Source organism: Chiloscyllium plagiosum, chromosome 3, assembly GCF_004010195.1.
Source record: "Chiloscyllium plagiosum isolate BGI_BamShark_2017 chromosome 3, ASM401019v2, whole genome shotgun sequence".
NCBI classification, from domain to species: Eukaryota; Metazoa; Chordata; class Chondrichthyes; order Orectolobiformes; family Hemiscylliidae; genus Chiloscyllium; species Chiloscyllium plagiosum.
In genome coordinates, this window is record NC_057712.1 from 59256748 (window position 1) to 59284412 (window position 27665).

The 27665-nt window shown below is 37.5% G+C and overlaps 2 protein-coding genes across 9 annotated transcripts in view; one reads left to right on the forward strand and one right to left on the reverse strand.

Moving 5' to 3' along the window:
- supt3h (SPT3 homolog, SAGA and STAGA complex component) overlaps positions 1–27665 on the reverse strand; it is a 469791-nt gene that overhangs the window by 393732 nt on the left and 48394 nt on the right. The gene's annotated exons all lie outside the window — the stretch shown is intronic.
- runx2a (RUNX family transcription factor 2a) overlaps positions 13912–27665 on the forward strand; it is a 153401-nt gene continuing 139647 nt past the window's right edge. Inside the window, exon 1 of the mRNA XM_043682629.1 lies at positions 13912–13969. Within this exon, the coding sequence (XP_043538564.1) occupies positions 13912–13969 (58 nt within the window). The remainder of the gene's footprint in view (positions 13970–27665) is intronic.

Sequence of the window (27665 nt, forward strand, 5' to 3'; positions counted from 1 at the left end):
AGGAGTGATGCAACATTGCAGGTGGTTATGTACCTTTGTGCCTTCTGCCTTGGCCATCTAAATGGTAGGAGTTTTCCATGTTGTAGAACATTCATTGACATTTGTCAAGCCCAATTATCTCTTCCAAGATTCAAACTGACTACTTCTTCCTATTTTCCTTTTATCTATACATGAGAATTTCATTCTTCAGTGTATTCACTATCAAAGACAGTGAACAAACAAGACCGTAATGACCTGGATTATCAACACCTCCCATTTTAAACGTGTGTACTGCAGTGTCCTAGGTACAGGTGAAATCAGAATATGAAAGCTGAGACAGGAAAACAAGAGGCATAAAGGATAATGAAAGAAAGACTGAAGAGAGAGGAGATTAAAAATTGAGGGCAGAGCTAAACGTTAAGGATGGTCGTGTGCACAAAACAACACAGATCACCTATGGATGGACTGAACTTTCAAATACAATGTAATCTTTAAGAAGGGGTGATATAGCCAAATAATGACTATGGATGTAATTTTAGTTGATGTCTGTAGACAAAGCCTGAAGTATTACATCTGAAGGTGTTCAAGAAGTTTGAAAAGGGATGAATGACATGAGATTACAGTTTGTAATCTCATGTCATTATATTACAGTTTAAAAACTGTAATCTCCTGAGAGAATCTCGGTGTGTGAACACAATGGGAGAAAGGAAAGCAATCCAGACAAGAGATATCTTGAATTCTCCTGTTTTCAAGAATACATAGAGACAGGGGTTAAAAGCAAGGTTCAACCCTCTGCACTCAGGGCTCCTGAGGTACTCATGCATACTAGTCTGGGTTAGAGTGCTGACGAACTGTGTAAGTCAAAGTCTAAGAACTTACCTGCTATATCTCCCCTAGATTTTTTAAAAATTCATTCACAGGATGAGTGAGTCACTACTAGATCATCATTTATTGCCCATCCCTAATTGCCCAGAGGGTGGTTAAAGGTCAGCCAGCCACATTACTGTGGGTCTGGAGTCACATGTAGACAAGACCAGGTCAGGATGGCAATTTCCTTCCCTAAAAAGACAAAAGTGAACCAGACGGGTTTTTCTAATGAACAACAATAGTTTCATGGTCATCATTAGACTCTTAATTCCAGATTTTTATTGAGTTAAAGTTCTACCATCAGCTGTGACAGATTTTGAATCCAGGACTCCAGAACATTATCTAGGTCTCTGGATTAATAGTCGAAAAATAATGCCACCAGGCCATCACCTCTTCTTATTGCAAGCAAACGATTGTCTTGTTCAGAATACTGGAACCTAATTTATTTTTAGAAACATTCATTTGTAGTATGTTATTGCCTATCTTTTTTTTTACCTTAAGTGGTGTTAAGCAGCCTCTTAAACTGCCGCAGTATATTTGGAATAGGTACATCCACAATGCTGTTAGGGAGGGAGGTCCAGGATTTTGACCCAGTGACAGGGGAGGAACAGTGTTACATGTCCAAGTCAGGACATTGTGAAGGTGGCAATGTTCCTACATATCTACTGACATTGTCTTTACAGATATTACGGGGTCACAAGTTTGGGAGATACTGTTGAAGCAGCCTTGGTAAATGCCTGTGTTGCATTTTCGGGATAGTACACGATGCTGCTATTTTGTATATGTAGTGGAGCAAGTGTTTGTGGACATGGTATTAATCAAGCTAGCTGCTTTTTCCCATCAGGCTTTCAATCTACTATCAAGTTTCTCATTGTTGGAGTTGCACTCATTCAACTAAGTGGGAATCTTCCAAGACTCTCCTGACTTATGCCTTGTAGATTGTGAACAGGCTTTTGGGAATCAGCTAGTGAGTCGATTCCTGCCGAGTAACTAGCCTCTGGCCTATTTTTATATCCACACTACTTATAGTTCAATTTCCAGTCAATAGTAGCCTTCAGGATATTGATAGTGGAGGCCACTGACAATGGTTGGATTCTCTCTTCTGGGTTTGGTCTTTGGATGACATTTGTGATTTACAAATGTCACTTGCCACTTATATCTCCAGGTCTGGGTACTGTACAGGTTTTGCTACATTTGGATGTGGATTTCTTCAGTCTCAACATTATGCATTCAGCAGTCATCTTCATTTCTGACATTATGTTGGAGGGAGGGCCATTGATAAAGCAGCTGAAGATGGTTGGGCCTAAGACATTACCTTGAAGAACTCCTGCAGGAATGTCTTGGAGCTGACATGAATGACCACAAGAAACCATAACTTCCTTCTTTATGTCAAGTATAACTGAAGAGTTTTTCACCTGATCCCCACTGACTCCAGTTTTGCCAGGGTTCCTTGATACCACACTCAACCTCACTTAGACACAAGCAGGCACTGTTGCAGATTTGGTTTTAACAATAAAAAAGTTTATTAAGCAAATGAGAAAAACAAATTCAATAAAGCAGGCTATTTATTCATTCCATAAAGATGTTGAAAGACACAATAACTTATAATGCCATTAATCCCAAAAAACACTCCTTTGTAGATCTCCAAAATATCCATGAACAGTACCCAAAAGCAAGCCTTGCAAAATAGTTGTACCAGCAAAACTCACCTTCTCCAACCTCTCTACAGGTTTAACAGGTGACTTCCACTCTCAGTTTGGAAAATCTGACAGCCTCTTTCTGGAGCTTTCATACAATTCAGTCTAAACATTCTCAGCTTCAAATAAGCTCTTCAGGGTTTTCTCCAAACCGTCCTGGTCTGATACAATTAGAAAAAGCCTCAGTCTAATGCAATCTATTTTAATTACCTTCTCCCTTTCACATAAGTAGAACTTTAGAAAGCCATCTCCATTTAAGACTTTTGCAGAATTACCCTAAACTGAAACTATAAACTATTACTTTCCCCAAGCAACAGGTATTTATCTTGAGCTTAAAAAAAATCGAAGTCCAGATATTTCCAGCTAAAGCCATGATGCACAATTGTTTACATTGTTCAGTCTAAACTCTCTTTAATATAAATAAAAATCCTTTAGTCCATGAGGCTACAATGAATCACTAAATAGTTTACAAATACAGAAAACACCATTTGGAACTAATTCAAAAATTCAAACATCCAAGCTTAAAAATGATATCATAGTCAATGGAAATCCCTCACAGACGAGGAGGACTCTCTTGCGCACTCTGGGTGAGTCAGCAGATAGTTGTATAGACCAATACAGCTACCACAGCCTCAGCTACACTGTTGCGGATGGTGGTTACGGGAATGGGTGAGTGGGGCATTGGTGGCAATGCATTCCTTTTGCTGTTTTTGCATGGCTTCCATTTCAAGTCTCAAAGTACCCAGTGCCTTTCCGGCTGCTCCTCCTCCACTTTGGTTGACTTGGGCCAGTGATTCCCAAGTGTTTGTGGCAATGTCACATTTCGTCAGTGAAGCATTGAGGGTATCACTGAAGCATTTCCTCTGTCCACCTGGAGCTCGCCTGTCATTTCAAAGCTGGGGAGTCATAGGTCGGTCAAGCGGATGACATGCTCAACCCATCATAGCCAATCAATGGCGTCAGTGCCTTGATGCTGGGGATGTTTGCCTAGTCAAGGACACTGGTGTTGGTGCATCTTTCTCCCCAGCAGATTCACAGGATCTTGTGCAGGCAGGTGGTACTGCACCAGTCTTGAAGTGTCTGTTGTAGACAGTCCACATCTCAGAACCATACAGAAGTGTGGGGACCATCACTGCTCTATAAATAATGATATCAGAACATATAGAAAATCACATACCTGACATTACAAGTGATCAATCCTACCAACACCAATGGACAGATGCATCAATAGAAAACAGCTTGAAGAGGTGGTTGTGTGTTAGTCTCTCTTATCAGTTCTTTTATCACCTGCTGCAGACCCAATCTAGCAACGACATCCTTTAAGATTTGACCAGTTTGTCAGTCGTAGTGCTGCTAAGCGACTTTTGGTGCCAGACACTGACGTCCCGCACCATTCTACACCATTGTCACACACGATACTTCCTCAGCAGGTAGGTTTCCTTGCCCACCTTTAACCAGATGCTATGAGACAGGGTCCAGAGTCAACACTGGATTTCTCAGGATAACTCCCTCCCGACTGTCTACCATTGTGCTGCCACCTATACTGGATTTGTCCTACCAGTAGAACAGGACATACCCAGCAGACAGTGAAATTATTGTCTGGGACAATCACACCTTACAATACAGACAACTCTTTCAATTTTGACATCAGTCCCAGACTTTAGTAACGAGAGCTTTATAGAGTTGACAGGGTCGAGTTTGCTTTTGTTGTCTTGGCTACTATTAGATGGTCTGTCCAGTTTCATTTTTCTTCAAAAGTTTAGCGGTTTGTCACAATAGAATGCTAGGCCATTTCGGAGCACAACTAAGAGTTAATAACATCGCTTTTCAAGTCTGACTAAGAACATTGATATGTCATTCCAACTTGAAACAAAGTGCAATTTATCAACTACAAAGCACAGAGAGCAAACGTAAAGGTAAAGTTGCCATTGTGATTGAGGACCAAAGGGCTGCTGACTCATGTGCACGCAGTGGGGGCGAGCACGGCTACTGGTGGTGAGTTTAACATGAGGGTTACCACATCTCAGGAAAAAGGTGAGGGTGAGGAGGAGGGATCCTTCATGGTGTCCTCCACTTCTTACTAAATAACTGGTTCTAGACCTCAACAGAAGCTGTCACAGGATATCCATGGAATAAAAATTAAACAGATTCCCTGACAGTGAGCTGCAGAATTGAACTGAACATTTTTGGTTGTACAATTCTTTATTGTTTTGGTCAAATATAAGCAATATATTATTATGATCACAGTTATGACATCCAACTCAACCTGCCAACAATTTTGTTCAACCCTTTCACTGCCTCTGTACTTGCCCAACTTTCAATCTTCAGTAGACCAGAGCTTCCCATTTTGCTTAAAATGGAATTCCTTTCCCAATCAATGACTTCAATTGAACAATTACTAGTGGTGACTTTGATGACATCCCCTTCAGTCCAGGGCTTCAAGGCCTACAATGCCTTACTTTCAAAGGCCAACTGTCACTTCCTTCTCTATCCAGAATATGATTTGGAGATGCCGGCGTTGGACTGGGGTGTACAAAGTCAAAAATCACACAACACCAGGTTATAGTCCAACAGGTTTAATTGGAAGCACACTAGCATTCGGAGCGTTGCTCCTTCATCAGGTGGTAGTGAAGGGCTCAATCCTAACACACAAAATTTATAGCAAAAATTTACAGTGTGATGTAACTGAAATTATACATTGAAAAATTGATTGTCTGTTAAGCCTTTCATCTGTGAGAATACCGTGATAGTTTCACTTCTTTCATGTGTAAATCACCAAACCTTTTTTTTAAAAAGTTGCATTCTCGGGTTAGCTGTTAACTATGGTGATAGCTAGACAATATGTTGAAGGTATTGGCCCCCTGGGTTCTCTGTCTATGCCATGATGTTTAGTTTGATTCTAATCTAAAATGTGAGATAACGAAGTTTTACATGAATGCATGCAGTTGTTGAGCAAAGTACAATGTAACCCTGCAAGTACAAATTCACCCCACAAAATATATATGTGCATGTGGGTCTTTGTCTGTCTGTGTCTGGACTGGGGGTTGAGAGTGTGAGAAAATGTGTGTGTGTGTGTGTGTGTGTGTGTGTGTGTGTGTGTGTGTGTAGTCAGTGTCTTAAATCTGTGAGGGGGTGCGTGTGGGAGTGTGTGTGGTACCAAACTTAGCTATCAGCCTCTGCTCGGCCATTTTTCGCTGCTGCCTGTCCCGAAGTCCACCTTGGAGGGTGGTCACCCGAAGGTCCGAGGTCGACTGTCCTGGACCACTGAAGTGTTCCCCAAATGGGAGGGAACACTCCTGTCTGTTGATTGTTGTGCGGTGCCCAATCATCCGTTGTCGTAGCCTTTGCTCGGTTTCCCCAATGTACCATGCCTCCGGGCATCCTTGCCTGCAACTTATACGATAGACAACGTTGACTGAGTTACATGAGTACCTGCCATGTACAAGGTGGGAGGTGTCCCCACACGTAATAGTGGTATCTAGGTTCACACTTTGACATGTCTTGCAGTGCCTACCGTGACAGGGCTGTATGGAGTTGTCCTGAGAGCCGGGCAGCTTGCTATGAACAATGATCTGTTTGAGGTTTGGCGGTTATTTAAAGGCAAGTAGTAGAGGTGTGGGGAAGGTCTTGGTGAGGTGCTCATCCTCATTGATAATGTGTTGCAGTCACGAACAACATGGCATAGTTTTTCAGCTCCTGGGAAATATTGAACAACGAAGGATATCCTGTCGGTTGCAGCACGTGTCTGTCTCCTGAGGAGGTCATTATGGTTCCTTGTTATGGCACATCCGAGTAGATTAGATTAGATTACATTACAGTGTGGAAACAGGCCCTTCGGCCCAACAAGTCCACACCGACCCGCCGAAGCGAAACCCACCCATACCCCTACATTTACCCATTACCTAACACTACGGGCAATTTAGCATGGCCAATTCACCTGACCCTGCACATCTTTTGGACTGTGGGAGGAAACCGGAGCACCCGGAGGAAACCCACGCAGACACGGGGAGAACATGCAAACTCCACACAGTCAGTCGCCTGAGGCGGGAATTGAACCCGGGTCTCAGGCGCTGTGAGGCAGCAGTGCTAACCACTGTGCCACCGTGCCGCCCACACCCCCACACACCCTTGCAGACACACACACCCCCTCACAGACTTAAGACACCCTGCACTCATTACACACACACACATACTCACAGTCACAACCCCGAACCCAGACACACACACACACACACACACACACAGACAGACAAAGACCCACATGCACACATATATTTTGTGGGGTGAATTTGTACTTTCAGGGTTACATTGTACTTTGCTCAAAAATTGCATGCATTCATGTAAAACTCCGTTTTCTCACTTTTTAGATTAGAATCAATCTAAACATCATGGCATAGACAGAGAACACAGGGGGTCAACACTTTCAACATATTGTCTAGCTATCACCATTGTTAACAGCTAACCCGAGAATGCAACTTTTTAAAAAAAAGGTTTGGTGATTTACACATGAAAGAAATGAAACTATCACGGTATTCTAACAAATGAAAGGCTTAACAGACAATCAATTTTTCAATGTATAATTTCAGTGACATCACACTGTAAATTTTTGCTATAAATTCTGTGTGTTAGGATTGAGCCCTCCACTACCACCTGATGAAGGAGTGACGTTCTGAAAGCTAGTGTGCTTCCAATTAAACCTGTTGGACTATAACCAGGTGTTGTGTGATTTTTAACTTTATCCAGAATAGCCTGCCTACTGCTGAATCTTTCATTCAAAATTGACTAATTAGGACAGCCTTCTGTCCTCAATGTATAATGCATTATCTTACCCGCAAACTGTTCTTTGCATTCTATCCATATCAAGACCTGCTCACTCATCTTTACAAGCCTATAAAATTTGCTGGACCATCTCCAATGCCTCCAACTTAAAATTTTCATCCTTTATTTAAACTCCTTTGTGGCCTCACTCCCTTATCTCTGAGACCTCCTTCAATTAAACAATCCCCAAGTCCAACAATCCTTCCCCACAATCATAAGAAAAATCCTGACTTAATATGCATTAAATAATAATTATCCTGAAGGTACTTCCACCAGTTCCCACTTGGCAATCGATTTGATTTTTGAGGCAAGGAACTAACTGATCTGAGAAGAGTAATAAATGTTGCACATGGAAACAGGATGTAGGGTCCAAATTCCACACTGCACAGGTTTATCTCTTCAGTTTTCGCTTTTCAGAGGGGAGGCTCAGGCTTTGCCAGTCAGATATTTGTGAATATAATCTCCTTGATAAAGAGTCATCTAGATTCGAAACATTAGCTTGCTCTTTCTCTATGGATACTGTCTGACCTGCTGTGATCTCCAGCAGTTGTTGTTTTCAGTGCAGATTCCAGCAGCTGCAATAATTTATTCCTACCCTTCCCCACATCTCTGCATGCCAACGACTGGCCATTATGCGTTTGACCAGCAAAGTTCTAAAATATTAGGATTTGCTGCACAAATCCTTCTAACTTGCAACTTCTTCATATCCTTTAAGATTCTTTCATGAAGACTAGTTCTTTTGAAAAGCATTTCAAATGTTAATCTTTTGATGAGTCCTCCAAATGTTTGTTTCATTATACATCTAGATTGTGATTTTATTTGTTCGATGAGGGCGTTGCTGGCTAGAGCAGCATTTATTGCCCATTCCTAATTAGCCAGAATGCAGATAAATGTGGTCTAGAGTCAAATGTAAGCCAGACCAGGTAAGGATGGAAGTTTCCTTCCCTAAAGGACATTAGTGAGCCAGTTGGGTTTTTCCAATGGTCGACAAAGGATTCATGGTCATCAGAATTTTAATTCCAGATATTTATTAAATACAAATTCCACCAACTGTCATGGCCAGGATTAAAACCCAGGTCCCAGAACATAACCAGAGTCTCTAAACTAGCAGTCCAATGATAATCCACTTGGCCTTCGCCTCCCCTCAGTGAATCTATTTGGGCATTTTTCTATGTTTGGTATTACATAAATGAAAATCTTCTCATCTGTCTGGCTTAAGGGACAACATGTTGGGAGCTTAACTGCATACAATGACTATGATAACCCACATCACCTTTAGTAGCATAAATATACTTCCTCCTGATCAGAATTGTTTTAGGAAATATTTTAATATTAGTTGGTAATTAGTTATAACAATGGGACACCACAAGACACGTAATAAAAACAAGACAATTTTGCTCAGAATTTGTGACTGATGATGGCAAGACACCATCATTATTGTGAAACTGACACTAACTTCGATATCTACACATGCACAGTTAAAAGCAAAAATTCAGAAGCTGATATTAGAAATACCCTGATCATCCATAGGGTGCACTGTTGCAGTACTGCAGATGCAATTCAACACAAATGTTAACATTTTATGTACAGCACTATTTAGAGCACAAAAAGCATTTCAAATGTTAATTTGTTAATTGAGAATTAACTGAATTTTTAATCCATGTCCAAGTCATCATAACTAAACAGCCACATGATTTTTGGTGAAAATAATTTGTTGTATATTTGATCTACAAGACAACTAAATGTTTTTAGGGATCAAAAACAAAAGATTTCAGAACCAAGTATGGTCACCACAGTCATTTCAAAAACCCTAACACATTATGCATTAAATAATAATTATCTTGAAGATACTTTCACCAGTTCCCACGAGTCAATTAATAAAGGAAGTGTTCAGATCAAATTTGATTTTTGAGGCAAGAAACTAACTGATCAAAGAAGAGTAATAAATATTTCACATGGAAACTGGATGTAGGGTCCAGATTCCACAATATACAGGTTTGTCTTGAGTATTTGCTTTTCAGAGGGTTTGCCAATCAGGCTTGTGTACAATCTCTCTGCACCAAAACTGAGAAAATCAATGTGCAGTCCTTCTGTAAACAACACTGACATCCTAGGTCCAGCCAACACCATAACTGCCACTCCTGGGATGTAGGGAATGGTGGAGGCATCAGACACAGATCGAGGAAGACAAAGAGACATGGAAGACAACAATCTCTCCCTCAATGCCAACAAAACAAAGGAGCTGGTCATTGTTGTCAGGAAGCAGACTGGAGGACATGCCCTTGTCTGTATCAATGGTGTTAAGGTGGAGGTGGCCAAGAGCATCAAGATCCTAGGAGTAACTATCACTGATCTATCCTGGTCCATCCATGTCAATGCTACAGTTAAGAAAGCACATCAACACCTCTACTTCCTCAGAAGGCTAAGGATATTCAACATATCCACAATGACGCCAACTAATTTTTAAGAGATACACAGTAGAAAGCATCCTATCTGGATGCATCTCTGTTTGGTATGACAACTGCTCTGTCCAAGGCAGAAAGAAATTACACATAATTGTGAATGCAGCCCAGTCTATCACAGAAACCAGCCTTCTTTTAATTGACTCTGTGAACACTTCCCACTGCCTCGGGAAAGCAGCCAACATAATTAAAGACCTCTCCCATCCTGGTTATAATCCCTTCCACCTTTTCCACCAGAAAAAGGTTTGAAACACATACCAACAGATTTAAGAACAGCTTCCTCCCTGTTGATACCAGACTTATGATTGGACCTCTCATTTATTAGAGTTGAACATCTCTGCATTTTCTGTATAGCTGTAACTGTAGATTTTGTATTCTATTCCAGACCATACGCCAGACCATAGCAACACGATGGCTGGAGGAAGAGCACCTCATCTTTCGCCTAGGAACCCTCCAACCACAAGGGATGAACTCAGATTTCTCCAGTTTCCTCATTTCCTCTCCCCCCACCTTGTCTCAGTCCCAACCCTCGAACTCAGCACCACCTTCCTAACCTGCAATCTTCTTCCTGACCTCTCCGCCCCCCACCCCCACTCCAGCCTATCACCTTCACCTTTACCTCCTTCCACCTATCGCATTTCCAACACCCCTCCCCCAAATCCCTCCTCCCTACCTTTTATCTTAGCCTGCTTGGCACATCTTCCTCATTACTGAAGGGCTCATGCCCGAAACATCGATTCTCCTGCTCCTTGGATGCTGCCTGACCTGCTGCGCCTTTCCAGCAACACATTTTCAGCTCTGATCTCCAGCATCTGCAGTCCTCATTTTCTCCTATTCTATTCTATTACCCTGGTGTACTTATGTAAAGTATAACCTGTCTGGTTAGCACACAAAACAATACTTTTCACTGTAATTCAGATCATGCGACAAAAATAAATCAAATCAAATCAAATCAAATCAATAGGGGCATATAATACTTACATAAATACCCATGTATTGAGAGAGAGAATAAAGGTTGATGTGGGCACCATTTTCCACATTACCTTGTGGATTCTTTTGATAGCAATGTCATGCATGCAGGGTGGATGCATTTTAGTTTAAAGTAAGTGGCTCAAGAACATTATCCATGTAAAAGCTGACATTCACAGAAATATTTTATCTGAAAAATACTGATCATAAGTTTGACTTTTATATGAATAGACACAGTGAGAAGTAAATTATAATATGTGATTTTACTTCTCAATTCGCGCTCTCAGAAATGTTCAACCTGATTGGCTTCTTAACCTGCTTAATAGAGAAATTGATGCTCTAGGTCCCTTTAAAATATTTATAGAAAACATTCAACAAGATCAGTTGCTGAATATAAATTCTGGGCTATGATTTAAAAAGGTAAAGTAAGTTGAATAATTTTATATTAAGCAATTAAGAGTTTTTAACTAAATGATGATTACAATGCATAGATATAATCCAATAACAATCATACCTAAAACTATATTTCATTGTCTCAAAACTCTCATTTATCAAATAGTGAAGAAACCCATATTCTTTCCTGCTACAGAAGATGGATGGAAGTCAAAATATAAATTTAGCTGTGCTGTTCTTCGTAGAATACAGAACCCTAAAGCAAATTAATACAAAAATCAATTGTTAAGTATGAAGACAGGCAACTAACAATGCAGCAATACCTTGTCAAATGTGGAACTGAAACAAAGTCCTGCATCCTTAAACAGATCAGTGCTGCTGATATCCACGTTACAATGCCAAAAGAGGACATCTGTATTGAATCGTAAAAATATCTCCAACTGTTGACGAACTACAAACAAATTAAATTGCTTGCTTTTAGCTCTACAGTTCAGCTCTACACCAAATACAATTGGATAGTGGCAACAACAGGCACATAATTAAAGCTGTCTCTCGTTTGATCTTTCCAAAACACTAACAGAATACATTCTAATGGCAAACAATTATAACTTTCATTGTAGATGTTACAATGTCGCAGAAAATCTGTTGTAAAATTATGAAAGGTTTACAGTTTGAGTCTCTCCAATAAACCATTGCTGAATCTTTATCATCTTGGAATCTGGGATAACTCAACAGCTTCTACAATGACATCTGCAATAATAATTCATCAAAACTAATCAATGTTGCTGGTTTAAGATAATTCAAAATCTCTCAAATATGCAACATGTCAAGAAATGACGAGATTAGTAAACCACTTGTGACAGAGCCAACATAACTCTCACATTGTGACCCAAATCACTGCTACAGATTTGTGTATTTTATCTAAGAGTAACTATTTTCATCCATTTTCTCTAAGAATACTTAGGACTATGAGCAGAAACTTTGAATACCTTTTTTGCATTACAGATGAGAAAATTCTTGTTTTACAATTAAATATACTTAACATGAAATTATTTCTAACTCTGACCTATAATACTGTACCACAACTGAATTTGAATTTACTTTTAAATTTACCTTCGCAGAGAATTTCTAAAGATTGATTTCAATGTGTTTTTGGTTTCGAGGTCTGCAGTTCAAACTGATTTACTTCAGTGTGGCTAAGTTTAAAATCCCTTGTGAGAGCAAAATGTGAAACTTAGACATCAGTCTTTCTGCAAAATTAATGGAGTACATGGGGAAAGAAAAGTTTTTTTTATAAAGTATCCTAAACAACTTGTACCGAGCATCTTGACCTCATGTGCCTTTTATTATGTGATCCTGCCAATCAAAATATAAATCCAAAAAGTAAACCAAAATCTACAACCAGTTACAATGGTATACTATTACTGACATCGTTTAGACTTCAAATTATTTGATAATTCCTCAACTAGTAAATTTTAAAGACAGGACAGTAATAATCTTGAAGATCACATTAATATGTATGAGTATGTGGAAAATTTATTAAAGAACCTTACATGGGAATTTGGTGACAAACGCTTCTCTAATACTTTAAATAGAAAGATATTTTATTTGCTTAATTGATATGCAATAAAGTATGCTGACCAATTCAAATAATTGATGAATTAAAAATTCTGTAACATTTAACTGAAATAAGTAATTTACTACATTTTTTATTCAAAACTAAGATCCCAGACAGCAACCGAAAACATAATACGCACTAAGTCTTGTAGTTTGACAAGATGAAGTTACAGTACAGAATACACAAATAACCTTCTGGTAACCAGACGTAGCATTGGTGACATTCTTTCAAAAAGGAGCAGCATGATGTTAACAAGGATTTAGGGAGTGGGGGTGTGTAGAACAAGGTTGGTGATGAAAAATATCACTCCGAAAAGAAACAAATAAATAAGACTGTCTCAACAATAGACAAATGCACTGATTAACTGTTAAGTCATCACCAATCTAAAGAACTTCACATAACATCTGTCAGCAAGTTATGTTTGAAATGACATTGCATTGGTAAGATTAAACTGAGCACTGCAAGTCATTCCTGCTGCCCATATGCTTCATCTGTAGATGAGTTTGTTCTTTTTCTCCCTTCACTGCATTTGTAATGCTGTCTAAATCCCCATGAGTCATATAACTTAAAGCTGGTCCTTCTTTATGCCAGGAAGAGTCCACCACAAGTCTTTTGTCGAAAATCCACAAGGATAGGCTGTCCCACTTTGCTTTGTATATCATGATGTCACAAGCCATGTGATTCAGCTTCTCCAGTAAGAGTACATGAAGAGTTTAAAGCTTATGCTTTTTGGATTGTGTGAATGCTTCATTCGCCTCACAAACAACCACAGAACCACAAGTGCGGTGCAACTTTCTCTCCAGAACGACAAGAGAACTTCTGGTTCTAAATGGTTAATCTCCGCAGGTCACTACCAGCCACCAAGACCAACTCTGTCAGTAAGTGCCTGCTAACCACAGCCTTTACAGTAACTACTTGCCCATCAAATGTTTATTTGTCTTATTTGCATGTTGCATGTTATTTTGTGGCCAACAAGTAAATGACATCAAACAGCTCACCTAAGCACCGCTGGCAAGCTCTTAAACTTCTCTGCAATGGTTATATTTTCAGTTTAAGACTTCGAGGGACACCAAAACCACAAGCAAAAAGTATATTTGAAAGTAGTAGTATGGCATCTAACAGCCTGTTCAGTTCAGTCACATCATGTCAGCAAAATTTCTTCTGGGGTAAGTACAAATCGTATATTCCCTTACATTAGAAATGGAATTTTACTATAAATATTTCCATTTTGTACATGCTTATATAACCTACTAATTTGCTGATTAATACTAAACTTTGCTTCACAAGCTTACTTATGCAGTAAAAGTGAGGCAACTGAAAAATAAAGCAGTTATGAAACTGACTGGATATTTTTAAAACTCAATAAAAGCAAATTTATTCCAAATAGTAAGGTTTTTGGTTTCTTCACATTTAGATGTAGAACAAGATGATTTAAAATTAAAAGTATGAAAAATGCTTTGTGGAAATTAGATAATGCCTATTTGTCACTAGAGGACTATAACCTATCTTTTCCCATCCAACATTTCTGTGGTGTACATTTCTTTCGGGATAAAGAAACAGAACATATTACAAACAAATTGAAGATGGTCTATAAAACATGTAGATAATAATATTTTAGTTTTAACTTTGTATTACAAAAGAGAATGAGGATGATAAGGATAAAACTATTTATAAATAAGTTCATTCAATCACAGCAACACATTATATTGATTACTACTTTGTATAGGAAGCATACAGAAGTTTTTTTGATATTTTTATTATGGATTTGTGAGTATGTGGCTGACCTGGTTTTACTGCTTAAAATAGAATATACCTGCCAACCCTTAACAGGGAGGACACTGTACTCACTGACTACTAAAGAGTTTAGAATATTTGTAAAATAATTGAACTTAATTTTATAACTAGTAGCATGTTTTGCACGCCTACAACTATATTTAATCACAACATCAACTGACATGATTAAAAGTAAATAACCAATGTCTTCAAAATGTATGGCCCTGATGAAGCGCATTTGCCCGAAACGTCGATTTTCCTGCTCCTCGGATGCTGCCTGACCTGCTGTGCTTTTCCAGCACCACTCTAATCTTCACTCTTCAAAAAGTATGCCCAGATGTTTAAATCCTTGACATATCTTAACAATAAATGGGAGCTCTTGTGGGAAGCAATATAGAATCACTTTTAATTAAAATGAATGCAATTTATCTGCACTAACCACATCAAACTGATAGTGATTAAAAAGCACCAACAGTAAATGAATAAAATTAGTGGAATGTCAAGACTCTTGCTTTAAAAAAAATCAAAAATAGAAACATTTTATAGAATTTTCCTAAGAGACAACATACAATCACATCAAAAGAATCTATGGTGTTGTTTTCAACTTCCTGCAGGTATTAGGTTATTCTTCTGCTTCACATAAGTAATCACATTGAGATTTCAGATTTTACAATTTTCAGAGAACAAGAAAATTTTCTGGAACATCAAGAAATAATTTAAATTTCATAATAAGCCAATGTGTTATTGTAAAAATAAATCACAAAGTGACAAAACTGATTTATTGTTCATATTTTACAAGTGATCTGTTGAACTTTTCATCTCACAACTGAGGACTTACATGCATTGCAATACATTTTTTTAAAAAATCTCAAGTATTACTTCTACTTCATACTTGTGCATTCATAGTCTGATTTTCCAAAGCAGAGAAATTCCAACTAACAAAGACAGGTGGTAAAATATCACAAGCACATTGTTTACTATAACTAAGATAACATGTCAAGGAGAAATCCAGTTTGTGAATCAACTAAATGACTAATTACAGACAATGCCAAGATAGTTCCTTCTTTTCTTCTATGCCTCTTTACTGACTTCACAGTCATACATCCCTATACAATGTCAGGTTATTGCATAATTAAGCACTGCAGCAACTTTTATCCTTCCTGCCATATTCTACAAAGAGTGCACAATTAAAATGTAAGTCCTGGTCAGTTGCTCGATATATTGTAATTAACATAGCTCAGAGTTATATTTGGTATTACTAACAAAGTAGTGGATCCAAAAATAAATTCAGTCCAGTTGAGCGCTAAAGGAAAATTAAAGAAAAAGGAAGCATTTGTTATAAAACAGGTGCCAAATCTTCACAGAATTATAAACTGTTTTTGTAAGTCACTGGGAATAACATCCGCTGAGTAGCTGGGCCACATTATTTAAAGGTCGACAACAGATAATGCTGGTTTACAGCTGTGAATATTCTATTTAACTAGAACTTCCAAACAACAGTTGGAAAGGCTTGTTTCTTGGATCCAGCTAAAGTAAAAACTTGTAATTTTGAAAAATAGGTTTACATAGTAGCTTCACAGAAATGTATTATTTCCTGCTTGAAGTCAAATTCTAAATATGCTTAATGCATAGAGTATCAATTATTTATTCTATAATTTAAAATTAAATTATAAATACACAGCAAGCCTTAAATGTTAGTTCTCCACTATTCCTTCGAGATGAAGACACTGTAAATTACAAGCTGGATATTAAATGATTTTGAATGTTACGATAAAAAATATTTCTTGTTCCCGAGCAAAGTTTTTACTTATCTTCTTGCAGAACCATCAAAAGATGTCCTACAATATTTACACTCCCATCCCCCTGTAGAGTACTCACCTGAGATAATCTGTAATTTCTGTTAAGATCATATAGGATAAAGAACTAAAATTTGAAACAAATAACTTATTTGACGAATCAGGCAATACGTATGAAACACTTGGGCGTGAAATTATATTATTTAATAAAACAGTAGCACACTGCCAACAGTTTATTAATAAATTAAATTCACAAACATACTAACACAAGATTTTGTTAAAATTGATGATAATTAACCTTGATCTCGAGTAAGTGCTGGCTAGAATTTTAATAGCTGAATCCATGTTAACTCTGCCCAGTACCCGAAACAACAAATGAGTTACAATAAGACTGCACATTTTAACTTACTGAACCTGAAGGTTCTAACTTTATTAATACAATACAGCAATGAAAATCCAATATTTCAAACACTCCCTTTACTTCGGAATAAATTCTGTATACAATGATGCATATATAGCTTACATTTTAAAAATGCTCCTCAGAAGAGAATTATTCACTAACAAAACATGCAATATACAAAATGATTACACTGGGATAATTTTCAAGCCTTCGTTTCTAGTAGTTATGGAAAGTGCATTGCATTTCAGTATGCTAAATTAGCAGTACAAAAACGTGTCTGAAACTTAAAGCACTTTTTCTAAGAGTATAGTGAAAGAGTGAAGAATTAAGTAAACTAAGCGCATGTGGAGACACAGATAACACTCATCACAATATTAGTTTTGCACTGCTCTTTACATGATTAAAGGCACATAATTATTCATTTTTCAGACTGATGTTCTGAAAAGCAAAGTTTGTCTACTATTTTCAAATTGAAATTAGAGACAGACAGAATACAAAACCTTTTGTTAAAATTCAAAGGCAGTGTCAATCCCATAAGTGGAACCATCCAGGCACTGTATGTATAATTATTTAGCCCTTTCACCACCTCCAATGTTTACCAGGGACCATATTAAATATAATTTAAAGCACATTTACAAGTCAGAGTTCTTTAATGTGTAACTAATTCAAATTCTTCAAGTCTGTCATTGAAATGTATTTAATTTTGAAACTGAATTTATAAAAATGCAAAATATATCCAGTACTCAATGCTGCATGTTACAACTTTATATAAAAGTGAGGAAGAAAAGATCTTGTTATCAAACTAGACATCTTGTTTGTGTAAACTCCACAGCCAATTAAATAAAACTCATAATTGAACACATCAGTTAGTCTGAAACAAAATGTATCCTATGTGTGGTGACCTCTAACATTTTTTAAAATCATTTTGCAATAAATTCTGTTGGAAAGGAAGGAAAAGGTATTCACACTAATATCCCAGCTTTCATAACCTCAAACATCCCAGAGTACTTTATAGATAATTCAGTACTTATAGTAGTATATTCATTGCCACATCAAAGGAAAGTGTTGCAGCAAATATAACTATAGTTATAAACTGTATAAACTTATAAACTCTTCTTTCTTAAAGAGCTAGGTGATAAATTGTTGGGGTCTCTTGTTTTAGTCATGTTTGTTCAGGTATAAATATTGACCAAATGTTCTGAAAATCTCCCTACTTTTAAAAAAGCTGAAATTTTGTGATGAAAATTCTAAAGGCGCCTTCTTTAATAAATTTTCGCTTTCAAACATATTTTCCACATTCCAGAGCATTGTAATGTCTTAAACCCAAAAAGATGGACCCATTTGATTCAATCACTGTGAATGACATTCTGAACTGTGTAAGGCACAGAATAATGCTTGAGAGAGAAATTAATTAACAGTTCTCCTGTACTAGTTATCCTGAGAGTCTCAATCCTCAACTCTAACAGTTCTCTCAGATTTTTATTCTTCAAGTGCTTATGTTACTGAAATGTTAACTTGAAAGTAATCTTAATTCCATTTAAGCAAACATTTACCCTTAAGATAATGCCAAGTTCAGATAGAAGTTTCATTATTCTGCTTCCAGAAAAATACTGTAAGTAGTTACCTATTGAAACAGATGCAAAATTTTGTTCTAGTTTCAATAATACACTTATTTCTCACCCAGGTGGGTTATAAAACTTTATTAACAAATTTCAAAATTAACTTTCCACTCAGCGTCACATTTACAATTCATATCCAATGGACCCAAGCCACAAATAGCCTATTTTCAGAGAAGCCAACATATCAACCAATAACCATTTAATGGAAGGAAAGGCTGAATACAGTGTATAACACACAACAATGCAATTACAGACAGATCACACATCAAATTTAAAAGAACCTTTCTGGGGAAAATGTACAATTAGTATAGTTTAGAACTTACTCAGCAGTTAACCTCAAGGTAGCCAAAACTTTCTACTTCGCAAACTACAAAAATTCCGATAACTCAACATTATGGGGATTTTATTTCAAAAAATGTAAATGGAATGATTTCATGTATCACTTTACAGGCAAAACTGGATCACACATGCACTTCAAAAACATTAATATCACAAAGAATATAATATAATCAAGTGAATTGCTATAATCACTACAAACAAAAAGATTTAAGTTCTATCACAATCTCTCTTGCTGTATACCTAGGACATCTTTTGTAATAGAACAATCAATGCACTTCGCAATGATTTTACTTTCATAGCTGCCACTTCATACATGATTGCAGGCAAACAGCTTTAATTCAAGAATCCCTACAATGTGGAAACATCAAGTTCACACCATCCCTCCAAAGAGCATGCTACATAGATCCACACCTCCTACCCTATCCTGTATCCCTACATTTCTTATGGCAAGCCTACCGAGCCTGCACATCCCTGGACACTATGGGGCAATTTAGCATGGCTATACATAACCTGCACATCCTTGGACTGTAGGAGGAAACCATGGCACCTGGAGGAAACCCAAGCAGACACAGGGAGAATGAGCAAATTCCACACAGACAGTCACCAGAGGGTGGAATCAAACTTGGGTCCCTGGCGGTGTGAGACAGCACTGCTAACCACTGAACTACCGTGCCACTGTGATCTGACTAAATCAAAGTCCATGCAGGTTTTCTATCCCACAATTATTGGGAGAAAGAAAAGTTATCACTCACAAAAAGGTTATAGCAGCATTTATGAATAAACAATACTATAAACATTTGGTAGATTTCTTAAAAAAAAATTTATCTCAGTCACTGCACATAAGATATATTGCCTTTTCATTCTTACTTTTGCACTGTCAGGTAAAGCATAAGACACCTCCAAGTAATGTTGCAGAGGTACCTGATTTTACTTTATAGAGAAAATCTTAGCTAGTAGGGTTCATCAGATTGTCTGAAAGAGTTAATTCTTTTACAACCTACAGTTAGGAATAATCAGAAAAATTAGACAACCATCAAAAGCCAATAACATATTTAGAACATAGAACATTACAGCGCAGTACAGGCCCGTCAGCTCTTGATGTTGTTTCGACTTGTGAAACCAATCTGAAGTCCATTTAACCTACACTATTCCATTCTCGTCCATATTTATTTATGTAGCACCTTTATATGACAGATTTGATTTTTGATTTGCTTAATTATTGTAACGTGTACTGAGATAGTGAAAAGTATTGTTTTGTGTGCTAACCAGATAAATCATACCTGACTCAAGTACATCATGGTAATAGTACAGAATGCAGAATATAGTGTTACAGCTACACAGGAGGTGCACAGAAAGATCAACTCAAATAAATGACAGGTCCGATCAGAAGTCTGATAATGGCAGAGAAGAAGCTGTTCATAAATCTGTTGGCAAGCGTTTTCAAACATTTGTATCTTTTGCCCAATGGAAGAAAGTGGAAGAGAGTAAAACCAGGATAGGAGGGTTCTTGGATTGTGTTGGCTGCTTTCCCAAGACAATGTAGACTGAATCAATGGAAGGAAGGTTGGTCTTCACGATGGACTGGACTGCATTCGCAACTGTCTGTAATTTCTTGCAGTCTTGAGCAGAGCAGTTGCCATACTAAGCTGTGATGCATGCGGATTGGACACTTTCTGTGATGCATCTGAAAAATCCTTGAGCGTCACTGTGGACATGTCAAATTTCCTTAGCCTTCTGAGGAAGTAGACGCGTAGACGTACTTTCTTGACTGTAGTGTGTATGTGGATAGACCAGGGCATATCATTAGTGATGTTGATTCTTGGGAATTTGAAGCTTTCAACCACCTCCATCTTAACACCACTGATTTAGACAGGGGCATGTCCTCCACTCTGCTTCCTGAAGTCAATGACCAGTTCCTTTGTTTTGCTGCTATTGAGGGAGAGACTGTTATCTTTATACCATGCCACTAAGCTTTCCTGTACTTGGTCTTGTCTTTGCTTGTGACTCATTCCACTGCAGTAGTATTATCAGCAAATTGTAAATGAAGTTAGAGCTGAATTTGGCCCACAATCATGAGTGTATAAGAAGTGTAGTAAGGGGCTGAGTACACAGCCTGCAGAGCACCAATGTTGAAGATTTTTGTGGAGGAGATATTGTTGCCTATCCTTACTGATTAGGGTCTGCGGGTCAGGAAGCTGAGGATCCTGTTGCAGAGGGGGAGCAGAGTCCTAGGTTTTGCAGGAGAGAGTGAGGTCTGCAGATGCTGGAGATCAGAGCTGAAAATGTGTTGCTGGAAAAGCGCAGCAGGTCAGGCAGCATCCAGGGAACAGGAGAATCGATGTTTCGGGCATAAGCCCTGAAGAAACATCGATTCTCCTGTTCCCTGGATGCTGCCTGACCTGCTGCGCTTTTCCAGCAACACATTTTCAGCTCCTAGGTTTTGCAGTTTGGAAAGGAGTTTTGTTGGAATTGAGGTGTTGAAGGTGGAGCTAAAGTCAATAAATAGGAGTCCTTATTATCCAGAAGTTCCAAGGATCAATGTAGGGAAAGGAAGATTGTATTTATCGTGGACCTACAGTGAAGGGCTTATGCCCGAAACGTCGATTCTCCTGTTCCTTGGATGCTGCCTGACCTGCTGCGCTTTTCCAGCAACACTGGAATGACAGCAAGCAAACTGTAGTGGATTAAGACAATCTAGGAGGCGGGAGTTGATGTGTGCCATTACTAACCTCTCAAAGCACTTCATAATGACTGATGTCAGAGCCACCAAGCAATAGTCTTTAAGGCACGTTGCCCAATTTTCTTTTGGCACTGAGGTGATAGTGGCCTTCTTTTGAAGCAGGTAGGAACCTCAGATTGTAGTAAGGAGAAGTTAAAGATATCTACAAATACTCCTGCCAGCTGGTCTGGACAGGATCTGAGTGCACAGCCAGGGACTCCATGTGCTCCAGTTGCTTTCTGTGGGTTCACCCTCAAGAAGGCCAATCTGACTCTACACGTACAGGTGCATTCAAAAATACCAGGACAGGTGCATCATTTCACTGACCTTCTGTTCAAAATAAGCATACGATGCATTGAGCTCAACAGGAAGGGATGCATTGTTGTCAGCAATTCTACTTGACTTCGATTTGTAGTTTGTTTTGTCGTGGCAGCCTTGCCACAGTCGACGTATGTTGATGTGCTCAGCTTTCCCCAGAGAACTTTACAGAAGCATTCCAAATTATGAAACGGATATGATAATATTAGGTTAAATGACCAAATGTTTGGTAAAAGAAATGAGTGTCAAGGAGCATTTTCAAGGAGGAAAGCAAGGTAAAGGAAAAAAGTGGAAGAAAGGTGATGCAGGGGGGTAGATATCCACAAGTTTAGGATCTAGGCAAATTAAGGCACAATTACTAATGCAGACATTAAAATCAGGGTTGCTTAAAAGACTAGAATTATACAAGTGCAGATATTTCAGAGGGATTGAGAGACTAAAAGATCCAAAAAGGAATGAGGTCATGAAATGTCTGTAAACAAGTATGTTAACTTTAAGATCAAGACACTGCCTGTCCAAGAATTGATGGAACTTGGTGACCACAGGAATAATAGGCAAAATGGAACAGGGACAACAGGGCTTTCTGCTTATAAAGGGAGTCCAGAAGGAATACGTTGGAAAAAGGTAACAAAGACACAAATGAGGGTCGCAGCAGATGAGCCAAGCTAAGATGTTTCCATGGAGATTGAAATAGGTAATCTCAGTAATGACATGAATCTCATCTCAGCATGAAATATAATGCCAAGACTGTGAATAGACTGATTTAGCCGTTGTATGTTAATGGGAGGGATCTAATTGATAGCTAGACAAAGTTTGGAGCAAGAACTAACTTTTATAGGATGACAGAAAGGTTAGGACACAGGAGCAGCCACTCAGCCTATTGTGACTACAATTGTTAAATGAACATAAATACCTTGTACCAATCTCCTGATTCCTCTCCATACCCCTGCACATGATCTTTATTCAAATAATCATCCAATGCCTTTGAGTAATAGATTTAAACCTGCCTCCATTACACTTCCAGGCAGTGTATTCCATAATTTAACACTGAGTGAAAAGGTTTTGGTTTCTTATTTCACCCTTGCTTATTTTGCATTTCGCTTTTAAAAGCCCAGGAGTAACCATCTGGGAGAACATGCAGCATTAAAAATTTAGCATTTATTTTAAGATATGAGAAAGTGAGGACTGCAGATACTGGACAGTCAAAGAACAAAAAGGGTGGGACTAGAAAAATGCAACAGGTTAGGCAGCATTCGAGGAGCAGAAGAGTCGACATTTTGGATATAAGCTCTTCATCAGAAATGTTATTCCCAATGAAGGGCTTATGCCCAAAACATTGACTCTCCTGCTCCTCTGATGCTGCCTAACCCGCTGTGCTTTCCCAATGCCACCCTTTTTGACTGACGTATTTTAAGAAATTGCAATTACAATTATTTTAGTTAGAAAGGCACTTTGTTTTCTATCCGACCGTATATCTTCCAGACCAGATACTCAAGTAAATTAGGCTTCTGGATTAATCACAATGGCAGTTACTAAAACTAAAAACAACAAAGTAGTTTTGTACCACCACAATGCTTGTATTAAAAGATTGAATGTTGAACTTATGCCAAACAGAATACTGCCTTTGACAGAATCTTAATTCAAATAATATTGAAATTTTATAGTTAAATCATGGTTGTTAATAGGACAAGATATATTCTTAGAGGATAAAGTAGCTCCAAATAGTCCCGTAAAACAAACCACTTATTACTCAAACAATCTTCTTTGCTGAAGCAAAGCAACTAAACTAAGTAGACAATGTGTTTTCCCAACACCAATTTTCAACTTTTTCAGCAACATTAAATGAAACTCTCTTTTTTTGATTTAAGTAAATCTACAACTGCAATGTGACCATGGGTTTTTTTTGTCCATAGACAGTAGACATCCACAAAGCCAGACAGACATCCTCCCTTTACCACATAACCCCAACAAGAAACTATTTTAATGACTGGGTCTGGGAGTTTTGTTGGGGGGTTGGAGGAGGAGATGTAATTAGAAGCCAGATGGTGGCAAATAAGACTACTTGATTATTCATCCATTTCTTTTCATCTACCTACAAACTGTTAGCTTATTTACAAGGGGCATATTAAAGCAATTCAACAAAAAGGTTAGAGGGCATTTTAGCATGTAAAGAGCATTTTGACATAAAGCAATACAGATAGACTTTCTTCATTAGCCACAAATAACATATACATTCTCCTTCCATTTCTCATGGTTAAAAATACAATTGACTGTACTTGGAGCACCCAATAAATTTTGCATCCATGACCTTGAAACATGGACCATGTGTTTGTAGGCTATGAGGTAGGTTTGCACAGTTTAAGTTAGAGGTCAGGTATTTCATGTTGAGTTATTTAATACTATATGCCGCTACTCAGGCACTATGGCCCAATTAATTTTTATTTATAACCATCTAAGTTAGATATTTTTTTTCCTAAAGCTTTCAAAATATCTCAAATTTATTACAACATTGTCATAGCTGTTTTACTGCCTGGCTCACAGCAGAAAAACGTGAGGTTTCAGTGATTTCCACATGATTACTTATGTTCCTAACTGATGTTTTCAATCAGAAGTTTAAATTTCCCTTATATAAAGGTCATTCATTTAAATTAAACAAAAGTGTTTTCAGCAAGTTTTCTACCAAAATAAAAATTTAGAATAAAAGCAAAACCAGATTTCTCAATTCTTAGCAATAATTATTTCATACACATTTACAAAATTAAAGCTTATTAAGTCACAGACTTTGTGAAGTCTTCTGAATTTAACATTCCAATGAAAGAAAAAGAGAATTGATGACCAATATTAACTAAAACTTTTAACAATGTTTTATAAAGAATATATTTACAAAGTTGTAGAGGAAAATATCTAGCCAGCATTTTAAAATAGAATTTACATTTTATTACAAAACAGAATACCATGAGTCAAACTTTCTTCTCTCCTAAATTGTAGCAACAGCAATTGCACAGAAGCTCGCTCCATTTCACTTTACATTGAAAGCATTGTGTTTACTGGTATGCATTATCACAAGATAAATAATGGTATTTAAGCAGAATTCTAAACCTCCATTAATATAGATTTTAAATGCAAATATGTAGATGTTTAATGAATACTGATCGTTGCTAACAAATATAAGTCAGCTTTGAATAGCAGCATTACAATTAAATTGCAATTTAAAACAGCTTTACTTCCTGTCATTAGAAAAACAAAGCGATTTTAAAAAAATTAATACTCACCTTTAAATCAACAGTAACGCCATTGTCATTGTCAGGTATTATTTATTTCATGTCCAACTATACCAAAATTTTAAGAGTTTCTTTCACAGCCCTAACCTCTAAGTTGCAAACATTTCTATTCAGTTTCCTCATGAAATAATCTATGCCAGTGGTCAAACTATTAAACAAACACACAAAATTAAGCAATTTTAAATCAAAAATACATAATCTATACAATAGAGGATGTGCAGTTTTGGGCCTTTAAAGTTTTGCTTGAAATGTTCTTCACCATTCTATCTAAAATTAGAAAATGATGAGCAGTGTTAGCCAGATCACCAAATCTCAGGATGATGTTAAGCGCATGACACTTTCTCCTTCACAAATTGTTCACCAGTCAGAAAGGTAATACTGAGTACAACTTTCACTGCTACTTTATGTAAAAAAACAGCTATATTATCCACATCATTTTTTCAGTATTATTACCATTGAAGAACATTCAAGGTGGATAAATTTATTGCATGTCCATAAACCTTCAATTTTTCTTCACACGTATGTTGAATAATGTCAAAGTGGCTAATGCAAGTCACATCTTTCCATGTTCGACCAATAATCAGGCAATAAAAGAAACTGTGTTAAAAACTAAAGATGCAAGTAATTTAATGTCAAGGAGTGTGTGAAATTTTTAAAGTTATCAATTGATTGATAAAATTGAGAGATGTTGAGAATATGATGAAATAAAAAACAAAAAAGAATGCATGATGCAAATCAGATTAACTTATCAAAGAATAATTAGTCCAAAACTGACAAGTTTAAAGGGGAAACAAAGCGAAAAATAAAATTGACAGTGATAATGAGAAGAGAATGCAGTTGACATAAAAGTTAACCCAAAAATCTATCAATTCTGAGGAAGGGTCACTGGACCCAAAACATTAAGTCTGATTTCTCTCCAGAGATGCTGCCAGGTCAGCTGAGCTTTTCCAGTATATTTGAGTTTTTGCTTCCAAAAACCTATCAATATGTCATCTCTAATTGACCTTTGATGGTCATAGCCCACAAAAAAATGTTAATGTTAGAAATGTAGTAATGTCACTCGATTTTCAAATATAGTTGCAGTACAAATTACAAACTAGTAAGTAGGTAATAAGAGGCAGAACAGGCCTCAGGGACAATGAAGGTCATATGTGTTTAGAAGCACAAAGAGGATACTGACGTGTACAGTAGCAGAAAAGGTAGTGTTAATGCATGGAATAAAAATTGAATAAAAGAAAATAGTAGAAACACTGCCCATGGATAAGAGTAGATGACCCACCCAGTCAGGATGTCTTGCATGTCAAGTTGCAAAAGCAACTGGGAGTGGAGATAGCAGAAATTCTTGCCCCATAAATTCTCCAATCTTCCTCACATATGGAGGTGGTGACAGATAATTGATGAATGGCAAATGTGACACCTTATTCACACAAGAGTGCATGATATTCTGAGGAACTAAAGGCTGGTCAGAATAACACTTGTGGTAAATAGCATTTTAGAAAAGATACACAGAAAAGAATTAACAGGCACATGGAAAAGCTCAAGTTAATGAAAGATAACCAGGTTTGTAAAAGGCAGATCATATTTGACTAAGGTAATTTTCTTTTGATGAAGCGGCAGAGAGCAATGACGAGCAGAATACAATGAATGGATTTCAAGACAGCACTTAAAGCACCACATAAATGTCAGTTAACAAAACTGAGGTTCATGTAATAGGAATGTCACAGGAATTAAAAGTAAAAATGACTTAAGAATAGGAAACGAGTTAAGGTAAATGGCTGCTTATTCACATTTTTAGTGAGCATGTTATGTACTTACATTTATCACTTTGTGAAAGTTGAGAATGAGAAGCTTGTTCAACAAGAAAAATCAAAAGCCATCATTTGAAGGCTATTACTTTATTACACATTTTTGTGAAAGATAAACTTTCATAAAAATTTTGAGATGACATTGAAAATATTTGAAATTTACATTGCACCTGGACTAAGTACTTTCACCATTCCAAAGGAGTTCTACACAAGTTATTTTTGCTCTCTTATAGCAGACATTGTATGCCCAAGATTCTGCCACTGTGGAAGAACAAATGAATAGGAACTCAATGGTATTGATCAAAGCTACACAGAATCTACCACACAGCTGCAGGATATTCATATACAATGGATCTACATCAGTCTTAATTCGCCACGTGAGCTACATCTCACTCCAATTACTGATTACATCCTGCTCCCATGTCACACCGAGCCGCCAAAGAGCATCCCACCCAAACATACCACCCATCCTACCCCTGTAAGCCTGCACTTATCATGGCTAATCCACCTGGTCTGCACATCGCTGGGCACTATAGGCAATTTAAGATAGCCAATCTCCCTAACCTGCACTTCATGTGACTGCAAGCTCTACATTTCAAAATAATCACTCCTTGTCCTTCCTTACATAATGTCACAGGGCCTTTAACATCCATTGACCTACAGCAAAAATCAAATGACTTAAAATTTGAGACAAAATGGCAGATTTTCTGGAAATTACAATAACATACTTCAGGTCACCTTATTACAGTTGCTGCTAAAGTTAACAGTGAATTTATTTTTTAAATGCTAAATTCACAAAATCTTGTCATATC